The sequence below is a fragment of the Ambystoma mexicanum genome, chromosome 9 (genome assembly GCF_040938575.1).
Source record: "Ambystoma mexicanum isolate Mex_15411 chromosome 9, UKY_AmexF1_1, whole genome shotgun sequence".
Lineage (NCBI taxonomy): Eukaryota > Metazoa > Chordata > Amphibia > Caudata > Ambystomatidae > Ambystoma > Ambystoma mexicanum.
This window is the reverse complement of record NC_090931.1, coordinates 13,016,205-13,043,511: the sequence shown is the minus strand read 5'-3', so window position 1 is coordinate 13,043,511 and position 27,307 is coordinate 13,016,205. Positions and strand designations below refer to the sequence as shown.

The 27,307-nt window shown below is 48.8% G+C and overlaps 1 protein-coding gene across 5 annotated transcripts in view; it reads right to left on the bottom strand.

Annotated features, from left to right (window-relative positions):
* Positions 1 to 27,307, bottom strand: part of CDON (cell adhesion associated, oncogene regulated) — a 668,575-nt gene that overhangs the window by 25,003 nt on the left and 616,265 nt on the right. For all 5 annotated transcript variants that reach the window (XM_069614078.1, XM_069614075.1, XM_069614076.1 and 2 more), the window contains exon 19: positions 14,698 to 14,945. In XM_069614078.1, coding sequence (XP_069470179.1) covers positions 14,698 to 14,945 — 248 coding nt within the window. The remainder of the gene's footprint in view (positions 1 to 14,697; positions 14,946 to 27,307) is intronic.

The window sequence follows — 27,307 nt, the reverse complement described above, 5'->3', positions numbered from 1 at the left end:
AGTCGAGCCTTTGTTCCACTTTTGGCGGGCTTCTGCACAGAAGCCCTCCAAAGTGGTGCCATTCTGTCTGGGTACCACAGGGGGTGTGGGAGGGGGTTTAGGCACCCTGGACTGAGTTGCCTTGCCAACTCATGTCGCACTCTAGTGTGATTGGCCCAAGTGGTGAGCCACCCCGCTCACCACTTAGCATGTTTGAGTGACAGCTAGGCTGCATGAATGGGGGTTTGCTGCATAAAAGCAGGGTTTTTGGGACTGGTTCTTCAGAAGTCGCCACAGGACCTAAGAAGCCGAAGAGGGAGAAGCTGAGCCGACCTGCCAAGACGACACCACCGGTGGAGCCCTGCGGAACCGTCTCACCACTTTTCCCGACGACAGAGGAGATCTCCCGCCGGAGAGTCTTCTTCCCTTAACTGGTGGGGACAACCAGTTGTTGCCTTCTTTTCGCCGTCCCGAAGCATCTCGTGGCCGCCTGGCCTGTGCCAAGCACTCCGGCAATCGGGATACCACTTTTTACCTCAACCGCGAAAGAGGGGTAAAATCCTTTGTGTGCGAAAACTCCACGGCTGGCCTCATCCCTGGTAGTGCAACGACCTTCAGCTTTCCTCCACGTCGAGATCATCTCTTCCTCTGGACGACGCCGCGACTTGCACCCACTACCAGGAACGACTACCACCGCTGGAGGATCCTTTCCACTTGTAAAGGTACTGTGTTCCGCCTGGCCTCCCTTGCCACTGATTGTACGGGGTAGATTTAGTCCTCGGCTCTCGACCCTGGGTAGGCCTGGGACACCCTAACTAAACTTTTCGGAAACGTAGTAAAACCTTTTCTACTCACCTGTAAAGACTTGAGACAGTGTGTGATCTTGGGCATATTTTCGCCTGGCTCCCTCTAAAGCGGCCCGAACTAAATTTCCTTGTTCCACCATTGTCTGCCTTTGCTAACCTTATGTGAAAAGTGTTTTATCTTACTGCTCTCTTTATTTCTGCCTTTTCCCTCCCTTTTCTAATAACTTGTTGGAGTACCATCTAACGTTAAGCGCTCACCTCTGGTTGGAAATAAGTGGTGTTAACTTAGAACTGTCCAACAAATGATTAGGGATGTACATATGAGTAATAGTAACTGTGTTTTGACCTTCTTACCTTTTCTCCGTGCTAGTGTAATTTATGAGTGTGTCTTTAATAAATAAGTTTATACTTTTACACCTAGTTCTGGTCAGTGTTTGTTTGTACTACTGTGCCTCTGTACCTATTGCGTATCCTCTGTATACTGCCTAACTCTTCTTGAGGGGAGTCTGACTGCTCAGCCACAGCTACCACAGTGAATCTGTGTGGTGCAGACTGCTACCAAGTGGGTTTACTGCCAACACCTGTTGTCTTAAATCTTTTGCAGTGGTCCCAGAGGGAACTGCACAGGTTTCTGCCTAACAGTTACCATACGAAATTTTTGTGGTTTTACAAATTTGTTCGCTGGGCGCAGATCTAGTACAGGGCGCATGGTTAGGTCCTTTTTGGGTACAAGGAAGTACACTGAATAAATACCTTCCATTACCTGAGATAGGGGCACAACCTCTATTGCTCCTTTCTGTAGCAGCTGTTCTCCTTCTTGCAGGAGGATGACGAGGTGTTCTGGTGACAGGCGTCGTCCCCTTGGAGGTCTGTAGGTGGGGGACCGATTGAACTCTATACAATAGCCGTGGGCTACAGTTGACCATACCCACCGGTCTGATGGTATTCCCTCCCATGCTGAAAGGAACGATGTTATCCGGCCCCCAACCGGAGACGCATGGGAGGGGACCCGAACCTTCGGGTCATTTGGTGTTACTTGCCGGGGTGCCTCTGGGGCTGGAGCCCCGGCCTCTGCCCTTGCCACGGGGTTGTCCTCTTTGGTTATACTGGTTACTGGTACCCTGATTAGAGGGCCAGTTGCCCGCAGTGTAATGCTGTTGCTGGCGTTGACCACGAAAAAATCGCTTGTTCCCAAATCCCCGCCTGTTTGGAGGCTTTGAGATTTGGTCTAAGGTCTTTATGGTGTCGAATTCTTTCTTCGCATTTTCCAGTGCATCGTCCACTGCCCTTCCAAAGAGATTTGACTCTTCTATTGGCCTATTAATGAGCGACGCCTGCGTTTCTGCCTTGAAACCGGAATTGCAAAGCCAGACGTGACGCTTCAGCAGAATTCCCTGCACCAAAGAACGGCCAGCAGTTTCTGCCGCATCAAGAGTGTTCTTAATGATGCTCTGGTTGACCAGAGCTCCTTCTGTAACTGTAGCCAATAAGCGAGTTCTTAGAGGTTCAGGGGCTTCTTCGATGTCCTGCTTAAGCTTTCCCCATTGAGCATCAGCATAGCTTGCCAACAATGTATTATTATTGTCAATCCTAATTGAAAACGCTGCCGAGGCGGAAATTCTTTTGCCCAAGGCATAAAGCTTTTTCCCTTCTTTATCTGGGAGTGCCTCGCTGGTTGACAGTGGAACCCCAGCCCTCTTCCTTGTGTTAGTCACCACTGAGGAGTCCGGGACTGAGTGATCCCTGATCTATAATGGGTCTGACAGAGGGTGAGAACAATTTCTCGATTCTTGGATTGACCCCCTCTTACCAGCGCGGGGGTGGACAGCAATGGGGCGAGTCGTCTCTTAACCGAGGCGAGGATAGGAATAGTTTGACTAGTGGGAGGTTTTTCTTTAATAATCCTTTCGACGAAATCAGTATCTGGAGTGACCTCCCCAGTTTCAACTTCAAAATGCGCTGCTGCCTTCCTCAGTAGCGCATTGATGGTGGGCTGATCGTCTACTGGAGATGGGTTCCTAACCGGTGTGGTCTGAGGAGAAGAAATGTCTAGAATGTCGGGGTCTGTAGACCCTGATGGCGACTGCCAGGGCTGTAAGCCACCTTCACCTGGGTACTCCTCGTAGCCCTCCTCACCTATGTTAGTATCATCATGAAAACCATCTCCCTCTTGTTGGTCTTCATTATTCACAATCTCATCCTCTTCCTGGAAGTGAGAGTCCTCTTCAGTGAGGTCGTAATAGTTCATGTCTTCCTGTAGGGGGGTTAAAGAGCTTCGGGTATTTAGCCCATGGCCCCTCCTGGAGTACCTCCCTTGGCCTCTTGGGTGTCCTATTTTCTGGGATGGCCATGAACCTGTCTAGCTTGTCCTTAGATGACTGGAACCTCTCTGCAGTCCAGTAAGGTAGGCCAGAGCGGTCTGGGAGTGGAAAGGGTGTTCCCTCTCCCTGTAGTTGCTTAGTTCTGTCCCATAGCGTCGGAGATAGAGTCCCTTCGCCTTCTGAGAAACCCTCTCGCTGGCTAGGGTCTTCTGTCGACGGTGGGAGCTGTCCCAGCCTACCCTCCGGCGTCCTCAGCGTTTCTTTGGCCTTGTGAGCGGTTTTCGACGTGTCACCCGCCGTCTGTCTCTGGCCGTCTTTAGAAGCTATACGCGGGAGGCTTTCGGCGATCAACTTCTCAGTCGAGGGATCGCTCGCCGTCGCGCTAGGCGGTGCCGAGTCTTTACTGGCAACGTACGCACTCTTGCGAGGCGCGTCGCCTGAGGATTTGGGGTTAGCGCCCTTATTTACAGAAAGCCCAGTCGCCGGTGGCGGGGAGGGCTTGCGACCCATACGGTCGGCGGAAGACGCCGGTTGGCCCAACGCCTCCGTTGACGCTATGGCTGCCTTCCTCTTCGACGAATGCGTGCCGTGGGGTATGTGCTTATGTGTTTTCCTGTGCTCGTCCTTGTCGCTGGGGTGTTCATCCCCATAAGCGGGGCATGAGCCGGTCTTGTCGGGGCCGGGGATGGATGAGGAGCGGGAGCGCTCCTTCGAGAGGTCTACAACCTCTGTTGCGGAGGCCGTGTAATCACTGTCCTCGTCACATTTGGCGGCGGCAGCTGACGAGGAGTCGGACCTAGACATCGCATAGACTGCCCACCTTTTGACCCTGCAGTCCTTTAAAGATTTGGGTTTAAGTAATTTACAGGCCGCACAGCCGTCCTCTTTGTGATCGAGGGGCAAGCAACGGTTACACCGTTTGTGCTTGTCCTTCCAGGTAAACTTGCCCTTGCAACGCGGGCAAAACCTAAAGGGCGTCCTCTCCATAGCTGAGGGCATGAAATGTGATTATGACCTCGAAAGAGATGGAGGGGAAAGAGAAAGGCATTCTCAGAGTGTTAACGAAGAAATGACCAACAACCCCACTCTCCCTACTGTGTTAGGCTGGTGAGGCCCGGCCACGTGTTCGGCAGCGCCGAAGGATCTCCTCCGCTCGTCCCTCCGTCGAAGATCTTGCTCGGCGGAGAACAGCTTGGCAGCTACGTCGAGGGAGGGATCTATGTGTTATAGTTAATAATAATAAACGACCAAGGGTCGAGGAAATGATTTCGCAATGTCTCTCGAGGAGCTCCGCATAAAGGAGACCAATAACTGGGCGGAAAAAAACAATCTGAGGGACCTCGACGCGTGAGGGGTTGTGGGTACACTGCACGTCACTATAGGGATAGTGTTACAGACACACCTTGTCGACGTCCCCTTTTCGACTACGAAAAACAAAATGCAATACTCCGCAGTGACCACTGGATGTCGGACTATGCACAGCATGTGATTCTAAGCAGATTAACAAACATCAGAAACAAATATACAAGGTCAACATTACAAACTAGTCAAGTTTACATATGTACAACAGGGAGCGATTGTATCCAATTAGCCTAGCACATTAAGGTGTAGCTCGTGGAGCCAGGTTTTAACCTTTTTCCGGAATAAGGGAAGGGACGGTTCCTCTCTTAATGATACTGGGAGTGTATTCCATTTCTTAGCCTTGAGGACTGGGAAGCTGGCTCCGCCTGCACGTTGTAGTTTGAATCGAGGGATGAAGACACAGTGTGACTGAGCTCTTCTAGTGGGTCGAGAGGTGGAATGACACGTGAAGGTGTTGAAGAGGTAAGTAGGGGCTTGGTTGGAAAGGCACTTGTGGGTGACGGAGAGTGTTTCAGGTCAATTCTTTGCTTAATATTAAGCCAGTTTATTGAGTGTCTGGTCTCAGAGATGTGTTGCTTCCTGGGTAGGTGGAGGGCTGATCTGATAGCGTTATTTTGCATGACTTGCATTTTGTTAAGGTTTTTTTGTGATGTATCCAGGTAGAGGGCATTACAATAATCAAGCTTTGATAGGACTAATAATCTGGCTATCGACATGCAGTTAGTTTTAGTCAAGCATGGATGACAGGCCATAATGAGCTTGCAGGTATGAGCTGTGGAGGATGCCAAGGCGCTGGTTTGTCTTGATCGGGTAAGCGCAGTGTCGATGTAAATTCCTAGAGTTCTCACGACATTGGCTACTTTAATTACATTGCCGTCGATGTTGAAAGACGTGAATAGCGCACCCAATTTGTTCTGTTTGGCAGTGGACACTACAAGAAGCCCTGCCGTGGGCTCGGCAACGCAGATGTGTGAAGGTGGCGTTGTGTGCCCGTCACTCCACCCACACACATTACATGATTATGTTTTCCATTGGCTGAGAAACAGCCAATGGAAATACAGTTACCATGCAATGCATTTATTTAATTTATTTCCATTACTATGACGTGCCTTGCATGGTAACAGTATTTCTATTGGCCGTTTCTCAGCCAATGGAAATCGTAATGTGTGTGGACTACAATTCCTACCCCGAAACTGCAGCCACAACGCTCGCTGCGTATAAAATAAATACAAAACGTACAAAAGTAACCCTAATGCTTTGTCTGTGCTCTTGGGCTTCGAGGGCCCCATAAAATGGTTTGGAGGGCCACATGTTTGACAACCCTGCCTTAAAAGATTCTCACTTTAGCTGGGCTAGCCTGCGCTCCCTAGCTATTGCCGAACACCGAAAGTCACTCTGCCTGCACAGTAGACCCTCCTCCAATAGTGGCACTTTATTCTTCATCACCTCAAGCCCCTTGTCAGGGATGGCACTCTATTAAGAGTGGCACAGGACACCCAGAAAGGGTTTGGGTGGTTGTGCCAAATAAGTGGACAGATAAGAACACACACAGCGGAAAGGAAAGAGAACGAAGAGTAGGCAAGAGTAGCAAGGGAAAAGATACAGAATGAATACCTTCTTGGGGTGTATGCAGATATAGGAAAAGAGTATTCCACGAACCTTGGAAATACTCTAGCCTTCTGCACAGTTTGCTATAACAGAGGCCCACGCTGTTTGCTCATGACTTGGAACAGCAGCTATGGGTGTCTGTAATGTAGAAACGAGACAAGGGAAGGGGCAGAGGTTGACTGATGGGAACCAACAGACAAGCTCTGTACAAAAGGGTCTACAAACAGTACAAGAGAAGATACTACAGACAAATCCAGGAAAGGAGGTGATAGCAAACTAGCAGAAGGAAATGAAGGGAAAGTCGTGTAACAGGATAGGATAGCAGAGGACAGTAAGGAACAAGGTTGAGAGCTCAGAGGAGCAGGAAAGCAATGAGTAAGCCCACAGGAGTAGGACTGTAAGGTAGAAAGCCCAGAGGAAAAGGGCTTAGGGCAGCAGAGTAAAGCAGACTGCACGGCAAGGATCCCATAAGGGCCGGGCAGTAAGGAGTGAACCCTGAGGGACAGGGCCGCTGAACATAGAAGGTAGCAGAGGACTGTAGAGAGCTGCTAGGCGGAGAACCCAGCGGAAAAGGTAGGTAGTAGGCAGCGGAGCGTGATAAGCTGCAAAATAGGAAGGCCCAGATGACAAGGGCTGTAGGTAGCCAGAGTGAAGTAGGCTGCAGAGCAGGGAGCCCAGAGGACAAGGGCTGAGGCTGGAAAGCAGCAGAGCGTGATCAGCTGCAATGTAGAGAGCCCGCAGGGCAAGGGCGGAGGCTGGAAGGCAGCAGAGCGTGATCGGCTGCAATGTGGAGAGCCCGGCAGGGCAAGGGCGGAGGCTGGAAGGCAGCAGAGCGTGATCGGCTGCAATGTGGAGAGCCCGGCAGGGCAAGGGCGGAGACTGGAAGACAGCAGAGCATGATCAGCTGCAGTGTGGAGAGCCCAGAGGAGCAGGGCTTTGAGGCAGGGAGCCTGGAAGGCTATGGCTGGAGGCAGCAGGGTGGAGCAAGCAACAAGGCAGGGTCCAAGCAGGAGTGAAGGTAAACAGCATACAAGATCCGTAGGAAGACGCGAAAGGTGGAGGAAAGACTCTCAGATGCAAGAGGCTGAGCCACTGCAGGCAGCAGCCTTTATACTGCATAGCCCAGCACAGGCTAATTGGTTGCACCTGGCGAAGCACACCTGCAGGCAATCGGCCACCTCCCTTTCTGTTCCTGGGTTGGTGGAAGCAGAGCAAGTCCCTAGGGCTTCTGGGGGGTGTAGTTCCTTTGATAACCAATAGGAACAGCCAGGAATCGATGCTTGTAGCCAGGTGCATTATGGTATGCGTAGTTTGTTGGAAATAATAAAGCACCAAAGTCTCGCAAATGGGAAATAAAGTTCCCAAAGTAAATATAGATGGATCCAAGAGTCTGTTGTAAATAAATGATAAACATATAGTCCAAATTGAGCGTAAATGGATGCGCCCATGGCGCAGGCATGACACCCCTTCCTGAACTGCTACAGCCCCCGGAAGAGGTACAGTTTTCACTTCTGACACATGGACGCACGTTGTAGATGCACTGCTGTACTTTTGAGAGCAAGGTTACCCACTTCATAGGGTTGGACTGATTAAATTAGGGTTTAGACTATGAAGATCGCTGAATGCAATAATTGTGTTAACCTCCCTTCTGTTACAGGTTGTGGATGTGTTTTCCTCCCCATCTTGCATTAGGCTAAAAGCGATTGTATACGTGTTACATAGTGATATGCTTGATTATAAGGCATTTATAACGCGCCTATACACAAGTGTGTGGTTATTTGTATTTGATTATAAAGGCCTATAATAAATGTATTTTTGATATACATCAGTCTAAGAGTAATCTGTGGAGCTTTACTCTGTGTGCTCACTGCAGGCTTCCAATCAGACTCACCCCTCGTCTCTACTGCCTGCTAAGCTACCATAGATTGGTCTGGCTTGTCCAGAAGGTTGCCCTGTTCCAGAGGGGTTGGGGGGAGGGGGGGATGGTGAGTGGATGCATCTCCATTTTCTCCGCAGTGGCTGTATATTCTAGACGCCTTCTATCCATCCTTCACTCTTAAATTTTGGCAACCCCCACCTTCCGTCCTGCATGCGTAAATACTTGCAGCACTGTGCTAGAGAACCCACCTACATATCAGCCTCTATATTTGCAAGTCACCATGCAAGGACCTCATGTCTAATTTTCTGGTGCTCGGTCAGTGTCTGCGCGGGCAGCAGCTTATGTGCGTTGTCTGGAGGGGGGTCACACCTGACTCTCCCCCCTGCCGAACAACCCTCACAATGGATGTCATCTTAACTGCAATTAGGCTGCAGGTGGCCCAGGTAATGCAACCTCACTTCAACTGTCCAGTAAGAGCGCTTTCATTTTGCATAATTCCAGTCAGTTATTGGCTAGTCTCCCACTAGTAGTGGCTCCTTTGTGGCAGCAGTATGCTGGAAAAAGTTGGAGCCCTTCAAGTGCTGCTCCTCCACCGCTTGCCTGCCTCCCCTTCCGTCCCTCTTCCCTTCGGTGCTTACCAGCATATGTTGTAAGGTATCCTCAAGTTATGGCCGCCTCCTCTCTCGGCCTACAGCCCGGCACCACAATCATGGCAGCTTGCTCATCTGAAGTCGGCAACCATGCCCAGCAATGCTCCGCTGCCTCCCGGGTTCTCAGTCGCTTCGCCTACCCCCAGTGCGCTCTCCGGCTCCTATCTCTTCCTTCCTTTTGCAGTGGCAGCTCGTCCCTCAATTTGGTGCGCTACACCCTTCCGCTGATTGCAACTCAGCGCGGCGTCCCTCCAGGTCCTCACTGTGCCTCCAGACGGTCATCCCCCCCCCCCATCCCTTCCAGCCTATTTCTGCAGGAGTCTATCCTGATGCATTCTAGTTTGACCATCACCGTCTTGTGACCAATGCTGGATTTCACTTTTATGGACTTCATTGATTCATGGTGCGTCACCTTTTCCCATGGTGGCCCTGAATCATGCTGTTCCCATCTTCATTTTGTATCTTGCAACATTATGTGTTACTACTGACTTCTGCAATTGTGTTTGCTCTCCCCTCTATCTTCTCCACTCTTTGACTGCTTACTCTGTTCTCTCCTCCTCTCCCTTTTCCCATCTTCCCCCCACTCCTCCCATTACTTTCTTCTACGCACTTTATTAGAATTGTCCCTGGACCTAGTATGATAGCAACCTCGTCTGTGTCCTCCCCCCTCCCATTACTTGTCCCCCCCACCACTATCTGAAACGTCTTCAGGCCTAGTACGATAGTCGCTTGTTTTGTTCCTCCCCTCCCTTTCTGCACCCCTCTCGCTCCCCTTTTGTCTTCTCCGGCTTTACCAGAAATGTTGTCAAGTCTAGTACGTTAGTCGCCTGCGTTTCCATTTCCTGCCCAGTCTCCCCAACCCTTCCTTTCTTATCTATGTCTTAGCTCTTGCACTATCTAAAATGTCATCAGGCCGAGTATGATAGTTAATTTCACATCCTTACTGTTCATGGCCTGTAAGAATGTCATTGTATTTTCCCTTGTTCCCTCCCTTGCCTGGAAGCACTTTGAAACACTGTGTATAGGCGCTATATAAAATATCCTCATATCAACTGCTCCAGCACATCACTGCAGTGTCGTCCTCGGGCTCTCGCTTTCCGCCATCTTGGCCCCTCTTCCATCTTGAGCAGCATTCAATAATGTGGGCTTCCAAGCTTCATTATTGCTTGAAACCTCTTCAGTTTACTGCCCAGGGTGCCGAACAGCTATTCCAATGTTCAAATCTACATCCAGCCTCGTCAATTTGCAGTTTCAAGGATCGATTACCAGGATCCCTGCAGGTGCGCCGCACAATGCGTCCAAGCTACATGGGCCCAGACCACGCCCCTTGCAGGAATCTCATAACTGGGCTAACCGGATTCTATGCGAGTGTAGCTCAAGGCACTTTCCAGGTTTGCTATGAAGGTACAAATATGTCCTTCTCACCTTTGTAGACCATCCAACCACATATGGTAGCTCAGTTGGTCCATGTGTCTGGTAGTCATAGGTTTCAATTTGCCCTTATATTCTTTTGATGTCAATAAAGTGAGCACAGCTATTCCTTTACCCAGCACAGCCTTGAAGGTCGGGGTCTCAAGTATTGGGCTATAGACCGAATTTAGATTTTTAGAATATTTTTGGAAATTACATTCAAGCCCCTCGGAAAATCTGAATATTAGAAACATATTGGAAGAATTCGCAATAAATGCCTCATGGCATTTATCCTTGGCATAAGAAATGTGCCTTGTTATGTAGAAAGTTCAGCATAGATACCAAACAACTCAGAGGGGGGGAGGGTTGGGGGATTACTATGCAACAGTTGAAAACGAAAGCAAGAAATCCAGAATTCGACCAAGCCATGAACAGTATGATAAATGTATGCCCACAGAAGCATTTAATGGTGGTACGCAGCACTCACTATGAAAATGTATGAAATCTATGAACCACACCTTGACTGCGCCACCGAGATCAAGTTAGCTTCAAAATGATTTCCCTTTGCAAAAGCGGTTTCAGCAAAATTAATTTTATTAATTGAGCCCATTGGTTGTTTACACGTGTTTCGGCCTCTCAAGGGCTTTTATCAAGGCCGACGCAAAGAATGATATCTGCAGCTTAGAAAGGGATTATCCCGTGACCCTTCTGAATCTAATATGAACATGGATATGATATAATTGCCCATATATTTTTGTTTTGATAAAGGCCCTTGAGAGGCCAAAACATGTGTAAACAACCAATGGGCTCAACTAATTAATAAAATTCATTTTGCTGAAACCACTTTTGCAAAGGGAAATCATTTTGAAGCTAACTGGATCTAACTGGATCTCGGTGGCGCAGTAAAGGTTGTGGTTCATAGATTTTTTGCAAAAAACCAAGGGGTGGGGGGGAAATAGGTCCCTCCTAAAACCACCACACTAACGCGACACTACACAAGAGGTTTTTTATTTTGGTCGCCGACATAAGAAGTTGTACCCAGAACAAACCCCCAAAAAAACTATTTTACTTTATGAAAATGTATGAGTTCTATTAGGTTACCAACTAAAAGACGTATTTTGGCTATGGTAAAATGTTTAAACATTAAGGGGTCGGAATGTCACACCAATTTAAGACTAGGTATTGTAATAGCAGTAGCGGTGCCACTGAGGATTTTCAGAATTTTTTGCACATTAGATTTAGGAAGGCAGTGGCGCAGAAGGTATTTTATATGTAATGTTAGATCTGTTTCGGAGGTAATGGTTTTTGTTTTGTCCTGTGTTGATGCAAATTGTGTAACTGATTTATGAAAGTAGATAGATTATTGCCTCCTCCAAAAGTTTGGAAAGTAATTATTTAGCCTCAAGATTGTATATAGGCAGACCTCGCTTATTGTAAGTAATATCATTTTAATATTACCTTTTTTTAATTGGTTTTAAGTCAGGTAATGTATGTAGTGAAAGCTTTCCTTTGTAAATGGCACAAGCCGAAATAAAGGATTTACAAAAGCACAAGTACAGTGTTCAATTCAGGAAGGACCGCTTTTGTTTTGCCTCAGAAGGAGAGGACAGACACCTCTACTCTCAGGAAAAACTCTTCAGAGGTGAGGCGCGAGAGACTCAAGAGACCGCACACAAATCCCCTTGTCTAGTGGTGATCGACTCTTAGAGAAGAACGGGGCGCAGAGCGTCCCAAAGAGAGAGAGTCCTTTACAGAGTACTGACTGAGTACTGACAAGGACACATGCACTGTACAAAACGCGCTGCATGTTTAGGACTTCTTTTGCAGACTCTCCATTAGGGAGAGTGACAACCCTCTAGTGAGGGAGGTGAAACCATCTAACCTAATGGTAAAACGGGGTTCTAACCACAAGGTGGACCAGACCCCTCTAGAACGGTAGCTATATCAGAGCCGTCTGGCCTAACCGGCTGTAAGGTTAGTCCCAATAGTTACCGCCCCAAGGAATACACTACACTGGTATTGTTCGAGCAGTCCATTTTGGGTGGGTGGATTTGGGGGTGCGGGTTGCGCTAGTGGATCAGGGATCCAATGCCCCATTTTGTGGGTATCACTAAACATTTTGCTTTTCCCTCCCTTAGTTTTCGGGGTCCCCAGCATTGAAGGCAGAAGGATTTCTACTGAAGTCTGCATGCAACTGATCTTTGAACCTGCACTCTGGAAGGCCTAATGCTTGTGGACGGACCCAAGCTTGCACCAGCAACCTTTGATGCTCTAAATAATCAAACTACAAAGCGCTGCCTCTCCAACACGACCAGAAGGACCCCACAGGGGTGCTCCTGTCCCCTGATCCGTTGGAACAACTCTTGCTCGAAGGCCTAGAATCCCTGAAGCTCCAAACTGCTTGCTTTGCCAGAACCAGAAACGGGAACAGGAACAGCTACTCCTTTCCTGCCAGGACTCCTAGAACCCTGTATCAAACTGACCAGAGAATCTTCATTCCAGGACACCAGCAACCTCTCTGGTTCCATCTCCTACGACTGGAAAGATCCAGAGCCCTGTGCGGACTCTATTTCTGCAACCACACTGCCAAACTCTGACTTCCCAGTCCTCTTTCAGTAGCTGGCGCCTCACTGATGTGACCAACATTTTCTATATTCATTCTTTCCTGTGAGATCTCCAAGCCGATCCCATCCTCGGAAGCCAAATCCTGTGTCGAATGACAATGTGGGAACCCTCCATCAGTTGCAACAGCAGCTAACACCCCCTTTCTTTTCCTCTAGCACTGGATCACGATTGGCTCTTCCTAATGGTCTTGGGGTACCCCTTGAACCAATGATTTGTCACTGGATCCTCTTGTTGCTGAGCAAAATGCACAGCAACCGCATCTGCAAGCCATTAAGCCATTGCTGTATTTTTTATACCAAGGCTCTCCCGACTCTCGGGCACCGCTGGAGTGTCTTTTTTTCCATATATTTCTTCATCTATAGGCTGCTTCGTCTAAACTCTTGAGGGCTTCCCTGCCATGGAACACCAGCAACTGCTCCTTGTTGACTCTTTCAGACTAGCCACTTTTAACATAACTAGTCTGCTTCGGCCTGCCTAGATTAAAAAGCCTAGATACCCGTTTCATTCTAGGAGTGACTCAGTTGACACTAAACAACTCTTACTTAAAACTGCTATTTACCTGTGAGGGTATAGCCTTTTTGCTTCGTCTACTCATACATAAGGATTATATTTTTATTTAAAAAAAATAGTCTGGACATTCTCTTAAGTGGTATTAATGAAACATGTGTACTGTATCTGAACTCAACCTCTAGAGTTAGGCCCGGGCAGCTCTTTCAGATTTACCACCTGGAAGGCCTGGTGAGCTTGAGTACCCAAGTGTGGAACTTGCATCTATAAATTCCTTGACGAGGGTTGAGGAAAACCCTGCACAGCTTAATGCTAGCGGCTGGAGCACCAGATGACCAGAATGCTTGGCACAAAGCCGGAGTTCTACCATTCCTGAACTACCCAAAATCCAGAGTTTTGAACAAAGGCTTCCAGGTCTCCAAAATACTCTAGGCTTATCTGATGTGTGGCGCTGGATTACTTCCTGTACCTTCCAGTGAACACACCTGTAATGTCAGCTTCTAAATAGCAGCTTCCTACCCATGCCACCAAGGCTCCTGCACTGAATTGGTCTGCAGTGGCTCCAAAGTTGACCAACAGTTGCAGAAGTCTTTCACCATCAGAATCTTCAGCATTAAAATCAGAGATGGTCTTTGCTGCTGGTGAACTGACTTTTAAAACGTCCAATATTGTGGCAATGTTCCACTGAATCAATATGGCAGACAATGTCTTTGTACCATCAATGATCCTTACGAGACTGTCTAGGTGCCCGATGGCCCCGGGTGACTTTGGACTAGTCTGTTGACCCCATCTGGTAAATTGCATTACAGCTTCGTACCTGCACAGCAGAGCTATTCACACTACTATATTGTGAGGACATGTTCTTTTTGAATGTTGCATTAGACTATACCTTTAAACCACCCTGCTCCAACCTAGGTGTTTAGTAGTAACTACTTAGCCAAACCTACTATTAGGAGTAAAGTGGATGGGAAGAAAACCTGTTCGCTTAGCTGTGGGAAGGTCTCTATCACACCCCAAATGCATGACTGAAGCCAAAGGAAAACCCTCCTATTGTTAAGTAAGAAAGCCACGCCAGCTGAATTAGTAATATCCCCTGCCCTAATTCCAATATTGCCTGTATGGAGGAAATGTTGACTTCCTCCTGGTTTTTGCTCCACTTTCCTCCATACAAACTCCACTTAACCTTAGCAAGGCATCAGATAGTACTTCGGCAGCAGGCACAAGTCTGACTGATAAAGCTCGAGAGCCACGTCAATGTGTCGGCTATGTCCTGCCCTCCTACCTGGTTTGGAATTTTTTTGCTGTGCAAAACGCACAATTTCGCCCCTGCTGGTGAGACATACACCAAGGATGGAGGAAAGGGGCCAACATGTTTGGATATTTTTAATGCTATGGATTAGGCATATACCAGTAGTCTTAATTGCTAACGTTCATATAATCACAGCAAAACAAAGAACTGGAATTATTATAGAAGGTAGGATCAGCCTCTGTTCTGCATCCACAGCGCTTAGATTAACTTGCAAAATAAATTCGGAGCACCGTCTACTTACCTTCGATACTATCTGCACACATGTGATTCTGACTTTCCCGGCAGCAAATGTTCTGAGCAGGTCTTAGGTCCAGTGTATTATCTAGCTCTTCCTCACCACTGCACTCCGAGACTGAGGAAGCCAGACACATGGGAACCATAACATGGTTCAGCCGTTTCATTTCCAAGTTATCCTGCTGAAAGGAGGCAACGATGGGCATCACAGGCAGGATACTGGTGTTCAGGTTACCATTGGTTTTCGTAAAACACCTGTGTATAAAAAGATCAAAATCAGATGTAGCAGTCACTAAGGTGGCTAAATCGCTGCCTCAAGGAGACGGGAGTAATCCTAGTTCCTTTTATGATTGTCAGCAGTGAATATATGTACCTATATGTAGAACCCTCATTTTATTTTTATAGCAATCTTCAACCAGCATGTGAACATTTTGACTGCCAATGTTGCTCCTCCTGAGGGCCCAGACTTAAATTGTGACCACATTCTAGTACTTAACGGGGCAGGGGGCGTCCCCGATTGTGGCCGCTGAGCCCCCAAACATGGGCAAATATTCACGGGTCGCAAGGACAAAGCAGAACCATTTTTATACATATACACACCGCTCTTAAGCGGCAATGAGGGGAATGAATGCCACTGTTTAACTTTCTCCTTGCTTTGAATAAAAAAAAAGGAAATCTGAACAAAGAAGGAAATATATTTATGATAAACACCAACTCATTAAGTCAACCAATTTACTCCAGAGGCTCACAATGCCCTGCAAGTTAATGTTTATGTGCCGTATAGCAGTGATAAGTCTACAACACCTATACATAGACCAATGTTGTGCCCTTTTTATTACCAGTTTTGTTTAATTTGGTTTGCCATCCAAAAGTACCCTTTTGGCCTCTACGTGTGGGTGTCGTTGTCTAAACAACCCTTATTTAAAACTGCTACTTAGCTGAATGGAGGAGCAATATACACCTGGAGAGAAAGATGGCACCCCACTTAACCAAGGCAAGGCAATTGGTGGCCCCTTTATGTGGGACCACCAATGAGTCAATTATTCATTTTTTGTTGATCTGCGCTGGATCCATTAATCTGAGGGGAAAATATTTAAAACTGATCTTGAGGGATGCAGAGATCCGCCAAACCACACTGGCTGTGAAATTCTTGAGTCAGTGCATTGATTTGCATGTAATCTTTGCGACAGTAGGAGCGTGTGATCAACTGATTATAGTGTTGCTGTTGGCCGAAGTGGACAAGGCTGCGAGATCTCTCTTCGTTCCACATCGGTCACATTTTATATATTGTGCATGCGGGTCCCTCTAACTAAATTGTTGCTACACTAAGTACGTTCCATTGTATTTAATTGCATTTATGATTCAATCGCTCTTCTGTATTTAATTTGTATGATTCAATTGTTTTTTGTATGTACTGTTATGGCCCTACAGCCAAAATAATGTTTTAGAAGCAATGCATCAGGGAAGCCTGACTCGTTTCAGAATCCAGGTAGCACATTTGCAGATTCCTGGACCGTGGGTTTTCTAGTTAGAGTTTCGTTATCCTTCTAGTAACAAAAGTGAATAAAATAGTCTATAGCCCTAGCAATGGCCAAACATGAGATTCCCACACATCCTTTCTCCTATCCAGCTAGATCATGAGTTTTTACATAAAGTCTAAACCTATTGTGGTAGCGTCCTACTTTTTCAAGATTAAGGCAGCGAGTTACTCCTCACTTATGAGCAAACAGTATGCTTCAGATGGCTTAACCCACCATCTTGAAGTGTCATGGGAATGGCCTTGTCGGCATAGGATTCTGAACTGAAGAAATGGTTGCATCTAAAGCCAGAGCGCTTATAGCCATTATTCCACCAAAAATCAGCACCAAATCTAATATGAACAGTAATTCTGTTGGCTTTATGTAAAACATGTAGCCAGTGTAATCTTCAAAACAGACAGTTATGATTTCATTCATTCTGATTTTTAGATTTATTTTAACATGCTTAACATCATTCAGATACCGTTTCCTGCCCATTTGAGGCAGACTCCTGCAGCGCCTTACACTATATAAACTGAGTTGATGCAGCAAGGAGCCCCATCTGGACATGATAAATCTATACCCAAGTAATATTTTGCTGCTAACAACCCTTGTATTTTGTTTGTATGCATTTCCTTTCAGTCTGTATATTCATTGGTGATGATGTCACCAGAAGTGATGTGAAACACATGCATGATATCGCTACAATTTGTGGTGAACTGTTTGTTGTAAATTATTATCCATGTGGATTAGAAAATTGTCTGCCTGTATATATCATTTTAATTATTTTCATTGATGGACTTTAGTTTTATTGAATACACTTTGAATTCAACAGTAAATGATTAATCCATGTCACAACTGTTTGAGGTCTACCTTATGTGATTGTTCACACCACGTATTTCTGCAACGTTACCAATAGTGTACATATACTTATACAACATAAAATTGCCATCTGCTATAGGCCAATCCCTCCCAGAACACCTGCCTTTGGTCTGAGCCACAAGCACAGTCTACTGTTGCGGTAGGCATGCTTAAGAACAAGCATTCCTCATCCCACACTACCTTGTGCAAGGAGGAAAGATGTTTGGAGTGAATCAGACAAGGTGGTCTATTAAAATCCAGCCAGCCTTTAAGACCAGCATATTTGGGTGCCTTGATAGCAGCAGAACATCAAGCTATGGAGACAACTGGAGAAGTTCAAGAATGACGTGCCCAAGGCCCAGCAGGCCTTTTTCTAATTGGTGCTAGGAGAGGCCAAAAAAGTAGCAGCTGTGATGGAAGCCTCCTTAAACCACGTGGGCAGTTGCCAGAGATAAATGGCTTTTGCTGCAGATGCAAGACATGATATCAATAGAGGTCTTCTTTAAGGGACATAAATGATCTTTTGCTGATAGAGCTTCAGTTTAAGACTGGATTTGTGTTGGAGCAGAAAGATGCGTACCTTTATATTCAAACTAGCAAAAAGTGTGGTCCAAATATCTCAGAAACAGTGCATCCTAGGGCCTTGAAACGTGGTTCGAGACCTTAGAGTTTAGTTCCTCGTGCTGAGACAATGACAATGAGCTTTAGCCAGTCCTATGACCACATTGAGCAGCAAAAGCTGGTGCAGATTGGTAGTTTGTTCCCTATGCAGTTCCCCACCGTTCTAACAGATGTTCTGCTTTATATATAGAGAGAGTTTGGCCAAACATTGTCCAGTTAAAGAATTGCAGTATAAAGTTGTATCTTTCATCCCAAATTAACGACTGCAAGCATTGAACATCCCATGTAAGAAATTCAGCTTTACTTTGAGCAAACAGCCCTATGCAGGGACTCTTTGGTCCAACACTGGTGGCTTGTCTGTTAACATTGTGTCTATGCAGAAGCTGTCTTGGAAAGGAGCAGAGTATGCCTTCACAACCGTAGAAAAGGTTCAGTAGTGCCCAGCTGCCAGCCAATCTACAGCCTGGCAAACCACAGCAGTGTAGTGTCTCAACACCCTTTTAGACTCCTGGCTTCATGTGTGCTAGCAATGCCATTGGGCAGACTCCAGAGGCAAGTGGTCCAGCTCACTCTTGAAGCAAGACCTCAGGCCATCACTCAATGTGGATTTGTACGGTAGAAGGTTAGCTGTTTGCCCACATTTGAAGTCCCCATCATTTTTTGCTGCGTTCTGCAACGAGATTCTACTGGAATGAATACTGTGCACCACTGCAGATGGGCTGTGATCCTATTCACCCAGGGAGCTCTATCCAGATATCACAGGGGACCAGATTATTTGTGGCTTTTAGAGATACTTATGGCCCCCCAAAGGTGGGTCCCCCTCAGTCTCCTTTTGTCAGTAACCAGATGCCAGACAGTTGCACTGGTAAGTGTTGAAATTAGGCACTTATGTGAAAGATTTGGAAAAGGAAGTTCTGATTTCACCATAAGCTGAAAAGGCACAAACTTATGAAAATTAAAATATGAATTAAATAACCTGTGGGAAAAAGCTGAATGTGCTCTTTTTTTAGGCTCATAATTAGGGAGAAAAATGTGGTTGATTACTGGCTCATTGTTTGCATGTGAGGGCGGAAGAAAGAGCGATTGAAAGTCATGGAGGTTGTGTGTCCTATAACCCTCAAGAAATCAATGATGTATTTAGGAATAATGAAAATCTATACAGTGAGACAGGAATTTCTGATCAATCATTCACTAGAGCGTTTATCTAGGAAAAGTTGGAACTGGAGAAAGCGACAATGATGGATGAATTGATAAGGGCTGTGTTTGGCTTGAATATAGGGAGATGTCCGGGTTCTGATGGTTTGCCTGCTGAATTTTATAGAGAAATGCTCTTAGAAATTCTGGGTTTGCTTAAAGACACCTTTGGACATTGTAGAGACAAAGGAAGGCTAGCTCCCACACAAACATGCTACTAGCTCATTACTTTTGAAGCCTGGAAAACCACCATTCAATCCTGGCAGTTATAGACAAATTAGCCTAATTTAGATTGTAAGATTCTTTCGAAGATTCTGACATACAGTATAGAGTATTGACAAAGCTAATTTGCCCTAACCAAGCTCGGTTAATTAAATGCAGAATATCAGCAACAAATATGCATAAACTCTTACTGACAATATCGGAATGCAAGAAACAGGGAATAGAATCAACCACCCCGTCTCTGCATGCTGAAAAGGCCTTTATCGCGTAAGATGGGAATTTCTATTTAAGACAAGGGAGAGAATCAATTTTGGTCCAGAATTCATGTCTTGGGTGAAATTGCTTTATTCACGCCCTTCTGCCGAAGTGACAACTAATGGTAAAATCTCATCAAAATTCGAATTGCATCATGGAACAAGACAAGGTTATCCATTGTCACCCTTGCTCTTTGTGATCTCTTTGGAGGCAATGGCTATTAGAGCCGAAGACAGGATGGCAGGAATCAGTTTGATTGGAATTCAGCAGAAACTTTGGCTTATGCAGAGGACCCACTTGTGGTAAAAGATTTAACACCCATACCAGTCTTAATGAATCTTATTGAGGAATTCAGAGAGGTGTCAAATTACAAGATGAACTGGTCCAAATGAGCTCTTCTATCCATAACTAAGAGGTTGGTTGACCGACTTCTTGAGACTAACCTGGCATGGAACAGCCTCCTCCCTCGATACGTCGCCTGGCTTAATGTGGTCTTCATCAATTTGGCTTAATGCAGCAATCAAAATTGACAAAACTATTTTGGCCTGACTGGTTTATGGTAGGGATTGAAACAGTCAATGACCTATTTGAAAATGTTTCATGGATATCATTTCAAGGTTTAAGCCCTTTAGTGCCAAGGAAAAGCCATCTCGTCCTTGACATCACGTTTGTGCTGCCAAGGATGAGATATCTTGTCCTTTTTTGGCATTTCATTTGTGCGATCCCTGCAAAGCAGGGTTCGCACAAAGCACAAATCCAACCCCCAGGCTATGTGAGGAGGTTCCTCCTCACAGCCTAGGGGTTGGATTTCCTTCAGTTTCATGTCAGCGTATGTAATGCACACCGACAAGAAACAAAGTAATTTTCACTGCGGTAGCCATTTTCGGCTGCCGCAGTGAAAATGAAAGGCAAGTCTCCACCTTTCTCCCCCTCGATCTGCAGCACTATCGTGCTGTTCAGCTCGAGAGAGGTGTACACTTTTTTTGAAGCATTGCTGATCGCGGATCAGACGCAGAGCACTCTATCCGCGCTCAGCAATGCCACTAGACCACCAGGGATCTGTTTGTGACCCTGGGGATAGAGCAGCCCTCTCCCCCCCGGGCACCAAAACATGGGGCGCCACTTATTGGCCCCCCCTGGAGGCAGATGGGTGTTCATCTGCCCCCAGGGAAGGAAAAAAATAAAAGGAGATTTGGGTGGGGGGACACTAGACCACCAGGAATTTTGCTACAATGAAAGGGGGGCCCTCTTCCCCCCACCCAAAGTGGATGGGGGCACTTCATGTAGCCCACCCTGGGGGCAGATTTATGCCCCAGGGAGGGCTGCTACATGAGATGCCCCCAATTTTGGGTACGGGTTGGGGGGGGGGGGAAGAGAGGGCCACCAGAAATCTTGGTGCAGGCCCCCCAAATATGGGGCTGCATGTATTGGCCCCCTAGAAAGGGGCAAATGTGTTTTTACTGGGGGTGAGGGTCAGTAGACCACCAGAGATGACTTGAAGGGGGGGCCGTGATCGGAGTAGTAGTAGTTATGATAGTTTTTGCTAGGGTGACCATAGGTAACCAATGTTTTTTGTTTCATTTACAGCTTTTTGTACGTGAGCAGCTGCAACGTTATGCAAGTACTTTTTAAAAATTATTCTACAGTTAGGGCCCATCGTCAGTGGGGTGGGTGGGACTGGGGCTGGATTGTTGGTGGTGTGGGCAGGAGTGAACCATCAGAGGAGATATTTTGGTGTACTGGGACAGAACTGCAGGGTCAGGCCACAAATTGCCCCACATGCCAGCATATCATGGGCGTTTCCCTGGGAGCAGCCATCTCCCATGGGGGTTCACCGTCCGCAAGCCCAGGCTGCACCTCTGGCTGTGCTACGTTACTCATGTCACCTCCGGGGAGGAATGTGATCCTGCTGGGCCTCCCCAGAACTGCCGCAGGACTTTGGGACGGTCGACCCACATGGGAGACAGCCGCCCAAGTCTGGGGACATAAACACCCCCCCCCCCCCCCCAATTCACTGACTTTCCTGGAGATCTGGTGGGCCTGCAGTACAGCTTCTCCCACTGGGAAAAGATGGGGCATCTGCCGGGGCTCCCTGGAACTACCGCTATGATTGGAGACGGTAGACCCACATGGGAGACAGATGCCCAAGGCTGGGCACATCACCTCCAACCGTGCTGGAGATCTGGTGTAGCGGGAGATGGCTGCCAGATGAACTTTGATGGAAGCATGGGCCAGTCCAGCCTTGGCCAATGACAGCAAATACGGTAGTACCTGCAGAGCCGTGACTCAGATGCTCGATCTTCTGTGCACAGCACCAAATGGCGAACCTTTTCCATTTATGTCTGTAGCATTTAAGAGTAGATGATGCTCTTGCTTTGGCAAGCACTTCCTTGCAGTCTGCTAGGAGATCGTAGCCCCCAAATTCTAACGCTGCAGGAGCCAGGCCTGCAGGTTCAGCGATCCTGGGTCTTGGTGCAGAATTGCACCTCCTTCCCTGGCGAGAAGATCCGCGACCACCGGAGGTTTGACTGGAGGGGCCGCTGACATGTCCAGAAGGTCCGGGAACCATATCTGTCTCGGTAACGCCGGTGCAACGATAATCATCCTGCACCGGGACAGTCTCAGTTGATTGACTAGTCGAAGAAGCAACGGCAACAGAGGGAACGCACACAGAAACAGGGCATCCCAGGGGAACGAGAATGCGTGCCCCATGCTCGCCGGCTGGGGAAACCTGCTGGCGATTCTCCGGCACTTGGTGTTCGTCAGTGTCACAAATAGACCGATCTGGGGATTGCCCCATCTGTGGAACAGGTGATCCACTGGTTCCTGCCGAAGCTCCCACTCGTGGCAAGAGCGCAGCTCCATGCTGAGGCAATCGGCAACTGTGTTCTTCACTCCTGCCAGGTGAAACGGGATGAGGAACATCCCCTGGGTGACGGCCCATTGCCACAGTTCCTACGCTTCTTTGGTGCCCCCCTGCTTCCCGATTCCTGCTTCCTAATGTAGAACATCATGGTGGTGTTGTCTGTGAAGACCCGCACCACCTTGCCCTTGAGAGACGGAAGGAAAGACTTGAGGGGCCAAAACACTGCCTGCAGCTCCAACACAATGTGCAACGCCTTCTCCTTCGGCAGCCACAGGCCTCTTGCGTGAAAACTTCCGGTGTGAGCTCCCCATCCTTCCAGGGAGGCATCCGTAGTAACCGTCTCCTGGTAAGGTGGGGTCTGGAAATCAACTCCTCACCACCGTATTGCTCGACAGAAACTCTTGTCTAGTGTGATCTTGTCCTCGGAGCTTCCTGACACTAGTATTCAATGGGTGTCAAGGAATTCTTGTAGTGGACGCATCCGCAGCCTGCACAATCGATTGAGGTATATGCACGACGACATCATGCTGAGCAGCGACCTTATTGACCTCACCCTTGTGATCTTCAGGGGCAACAGCTGTTGTACCTTGCCCAAGATGGCCGCTAGCCTCTCCTCCGGAGACTCCAGGCACGAAACTGTGTGGACATGGGATCCCAGAAACTGCACGTCCTGTGATGGAGTCAAGCAAGACTTTGCATAGTTCACCGAGAAGCCCAGATCCGTCACGAGCCGGACGGGCCTCACCGTGTGGTCGACAGCGATGTCCCTTGAGTTTGCCCGGATGAGCCAGTCATCCAGATAAGGGTATACGTGGATCCCTCATAGATGCAGCTGTGCTGCCACCGGCGCCAGGTACTTGGCGAAAACCCTTGGCACTGACTTCAATCCGAAGGAAAGGGCCTTAAACTGGTAATGTTGTCCTTAAACCACGAAGCAAAGAAACTTGCAGTTTCCCTTGTGGATGGGGATGTGGAAGTAAGCATCCTCCAAGTCCAGCGACGACAGGAAATCCCCCTCTTATAGCTGTCCTAGAACGTGTTGAAGAGCCACCATCCAGAACTTTCGGGACCTGATGTACTTGTTCAGACGATGGAAGTCTAGGATGGGCCTCCATCTGCCGGTGATCTTTTTGACAAGGAAGTAACGAGAGTACACCCCCCCCCCCCCGAGCCTCTTTGGAACGAGCTCTATCGCACCCTTTCTTAGCATGCCCATGCCTCCAGCAGCAGCTGAGGCATGTGGTTTTCCTGCCGGGCCACTGGTGGTATTCAGGGACCCTCTCGCCCATGGGCATCCTGGAATTTCAACGAGAGTGTCCAGCACCCAACGGTCGGTGGAGATGGTCTTCCACACGCTGACGAAGTTCGGCAGCAGGCCTCCCACCGGTGTGCACGGGTGGGGGCCCGACGCCATGGCCGGTTCAAGCCTATTTTGACGTCGAAGCCCTGCTTTGGGGGCCTTGGCGACGACGTCCTCCAGATTTGGCACGGCCCATGTAGGTCTCCTGGGCAGATAAGCAGGAGGGTAGAGGGTAGGATGAAGCACCTCCACCGAATCCTTTGGAAGAACCTTGGGATTTTCTGCCGAACGTCCAAAATGACAGCTGTCGTTGAAGCGTGTGCAAGGCACGAGCCGTCTCAGTGTGTGCCTTGATGGCCTGAAGATACTCGTCCACAGTCTTCCCAAACGAATTGTCCCCATCAAAGGGCATGTCCAACACCTTCGACTGAACATCCTGGCGAAAATTAGTGGCCCTCAGCTGGCCCCACCGACAGCAAGCGCTGTTGCTCATTTGGCGGAACCCAGTGTTGGCGATGCACGTGGCACTAATGGCGTGGTCCGATGCCACCTCGCCTTCCTGTAGGATCCCCAAAGCTTCAGCCCTCTTGTTGTCAGGAAGGAAGTCCCGGAGGGGAGCGATCTTGAACTAGAGCTCCCGGTCGTAATGTGCCAAAACGGCAAGGGGTTTGTTGGCCTTGATGGTAGTCGCTGACGACGTGATAACTTCGCCCCATGGCATCCAACTTCTTCCCCTGAATGTCTAGGGCGGGGGTTGTGGTGCCGAAGGAGGAGGAGCCCGAAGATTTCTTGGCTGCCGCCAAAACCAGAGTCTGGAGACGGTTGGGACCACAAGCACTTGGTTGCAGAGTCTGGCACCCTGTATTTCTTCTCATAACGGTCCCTCTTCGCCAGGGTGTTACTCACCACTCCGAATAGTCCGAAGATGCGGAGAACACGACCTTGGAGGTGTTGTGTATAGAATTCCGAATTCAGCCTTCCATCCCAGCTCCCCCGAGTACAAGACTCAGGCTTCCTCAAAGAGGGGCTCTTTTCCACAATGTACCTCTCTGCTGTTTCAGTTAGAACAGACAGAGGTGTCAATTGAGTAAAAGAGCGGGGAGAACACACCGCCAATACCAATGCTGCAAAAGAATACCAAGATATTAGACAGTGTTGATGTGTTGATGTTAAACAAGTGATTAGAACAGTTAAAATGATTGGACAACTACCTATATGGATATTGGAGTGGAGTTGCGCTTCCCCAGGATAATCTACAAAGAATAAGGAACAAGTTACTTACCTGTAACTGTTGTTCTCCAGCATGGGTCTGGCATGGATTCACATGCTCATGAATATTCCCCGTCGTCAGGCTGGGAATCCTTGGTAAAGAAAAAACCAGTATCAGTTTCGTTTCTGATCTGTCTTTCGTAGTAATAACCAATCACTGGTCTCTGCGTCATACTGACCACAGCCAATGACTGCCCTCTACCCAAGCACCGCCTCTGGCAGCCATCTTCAGATTTGGAAGCACGTGAAGTGGCAGTATGACCAAGTGAAGAGCCGCAGAGGGGTAGGAGGGAGGGTTCGCATGTGAATCCATGCCAGACCCATGCTGGAGAACAACAGTTACAGGTAGGTAACTTGTTCCTTCTCCAGCATGGGGTCTGGCATGGATTCACATGCTCATGAATAAAGAATACATAGCAGTACACACATGCACAACCACGGGAGGTGGCAAAGGCTCAACATTAAGCATCACATCAACTCAACATTAAGCATCTTACCTCCTCACCAGGCTCACCTCAGGCGAACAGGTTGCGCAGCACTGCTTGGCCGACCCTGGACTCCTCCCTGGAATCCCGGTCGACGCAGTAGAATTTCGTGAAGGTGTGCGTCGACCTCCACGTAGCAGCCCTGCATATGTCCAGCAGGGGCACACCAGATAGGAACGCCGTGGTAGCTGCGATCGCTCTGGTGGAATGGGATCTCGGACGGCCAGGCAGCGGTCGGTTTGCCAACCGGTGACAGCACATGATACAGCCGGAGAGCCATCTGGAGATGGAAGCCTTCCAGAGAGCCTTCCCCTGATTGACAGGTCCAAAGTTCACAAAGAGTTGTGACGTCTTCCGAAAACCCTTCGTGCGGTCCACGTAGAACTTCAGCGCTCTAGCTACATCCAGCGAGTGCAAAGTCCTCTCAGCCGGCGACGAAGGCGACGGGAAGAACACAGGTAACACCAAGGGTTCGTTGAGATGGAAGTCCGACGGTACCTTGGGCATGAAGGAGGGGTGCGTCCTGAGCACTACCCTCGTGTCGTGGAAAGTCAAGTACGGGGCCTTGCAGGAAAGGGCCTGGATCTCTCCCACTCGTCGTGCGGAGGTGATGGCCACAAGAAAAGCTGTTTTCCACGATAGAAACTTCAACGGGGCCGAGTGCAGAGGCTTGAACGGAGGTCCCATGAGCTTGGTCAGCACCACGTTGAGCTCCCACGCCGGGGCCGGAGCCTTCACCGGCGGGAACGATCTAAACAGTCCCTTCATGAACTCTTTCACCAGACGATGAGACCACAAGGACGTCCGGCCCGTGGTTCTGGTGTATCGGGAGATCGCAGCAAGATGAATCTTGATGGACGCATGTGCCAGACCAGCTTTGGCCAGCGTCAGCAGGTACGGCAGTACTTGGGGAGCCGTAATCCGTAGAGGGTTAATCTTCTGTGCGTGGCACCAGACAGAGAACCTCTTCCATTTGTGTCCGTAGCATTTAAGAGTCGAGGACGCCCTGGCCTTTGCAAGAACCTCTCTGCAATCGGCCGGTATGTCGTATCCTCCAAACTCTAGTGCTGCAGGAGCCAGGCCTGCAAGTTCAGCGACTTCGGGTCGTGGTGGAGGATGGCGCCTCCTTCCCTGGAGAGTAGATCCGCGTCCGCCGGCAGCTTGATCGGCGGGGACGCTGACAAGTCCAGAAGGTCCGGGAACCATATCTGCCTCGGCCACGCAGGTGCGACGAGGATCATCCTGCACCGTGACCTCTTGAGCTGGTTGACGAGCCGGATTAGCAGAGGCAAGGGAGGGAACGCGTAGAGGAACAGGCCCTCCCAGGGGAACGAGAAAGCATCGCCCATGCTCCTCGTCTGGGGAAACCTGCTGGCGAACCTCCGGCACTTGGTGTTCGTCGCCGTCGCGAACAGGTCGATCTGGGGTGTGCCCCACCGTCGGAAGAGGCGATCCACCAGATCCTGCCGTAGTTCCCACTCGTGGCACGAGCGCAGCTCCCTGCTGAGTGAGTCGGCGATGGTGTTTTTTATCCCTGCCAGATGAAACGGCACCAGAAAAATCCCTTGGGCGACGGCCCAATGCCACAGGTCCTGCGCCTCCTTGGACAGCGCTGGGGACCTGGTTCCGCCCTGTTTCCTGATGTAAAACATGGTGGTGGTGTTGTCGGTGAAGATCCTCACCACCTTGCCCTTGAGGGACGGAAGGAAGGACCTGAGGGCCCAAAACACTGCACGGAGCTCCAGGACGTTGATATGTAGGGACTTCTCCGTCGGGAGCCAGAGTCCCCTTGCGTGCAGATTTTCGGTGTGCGCTCCCCACCCTTCCAGGGAGGCATCCGTGGTCACAGTCTCCTGGTGGGCTGGGGTCTGGAAGTCCATGCCCGCCGTCAGATGCGCGCGGGTGCCCCACCACCGTATCGCTCGTCGGAAACTCTCGTCGAGCTTGATCCTTTCCTCGAAGCTGCCCGTCGTCTGGATCCAGCGCGCATCCAGGAATTCTTGCAACGGGCGCATCCGGAGCCTGCA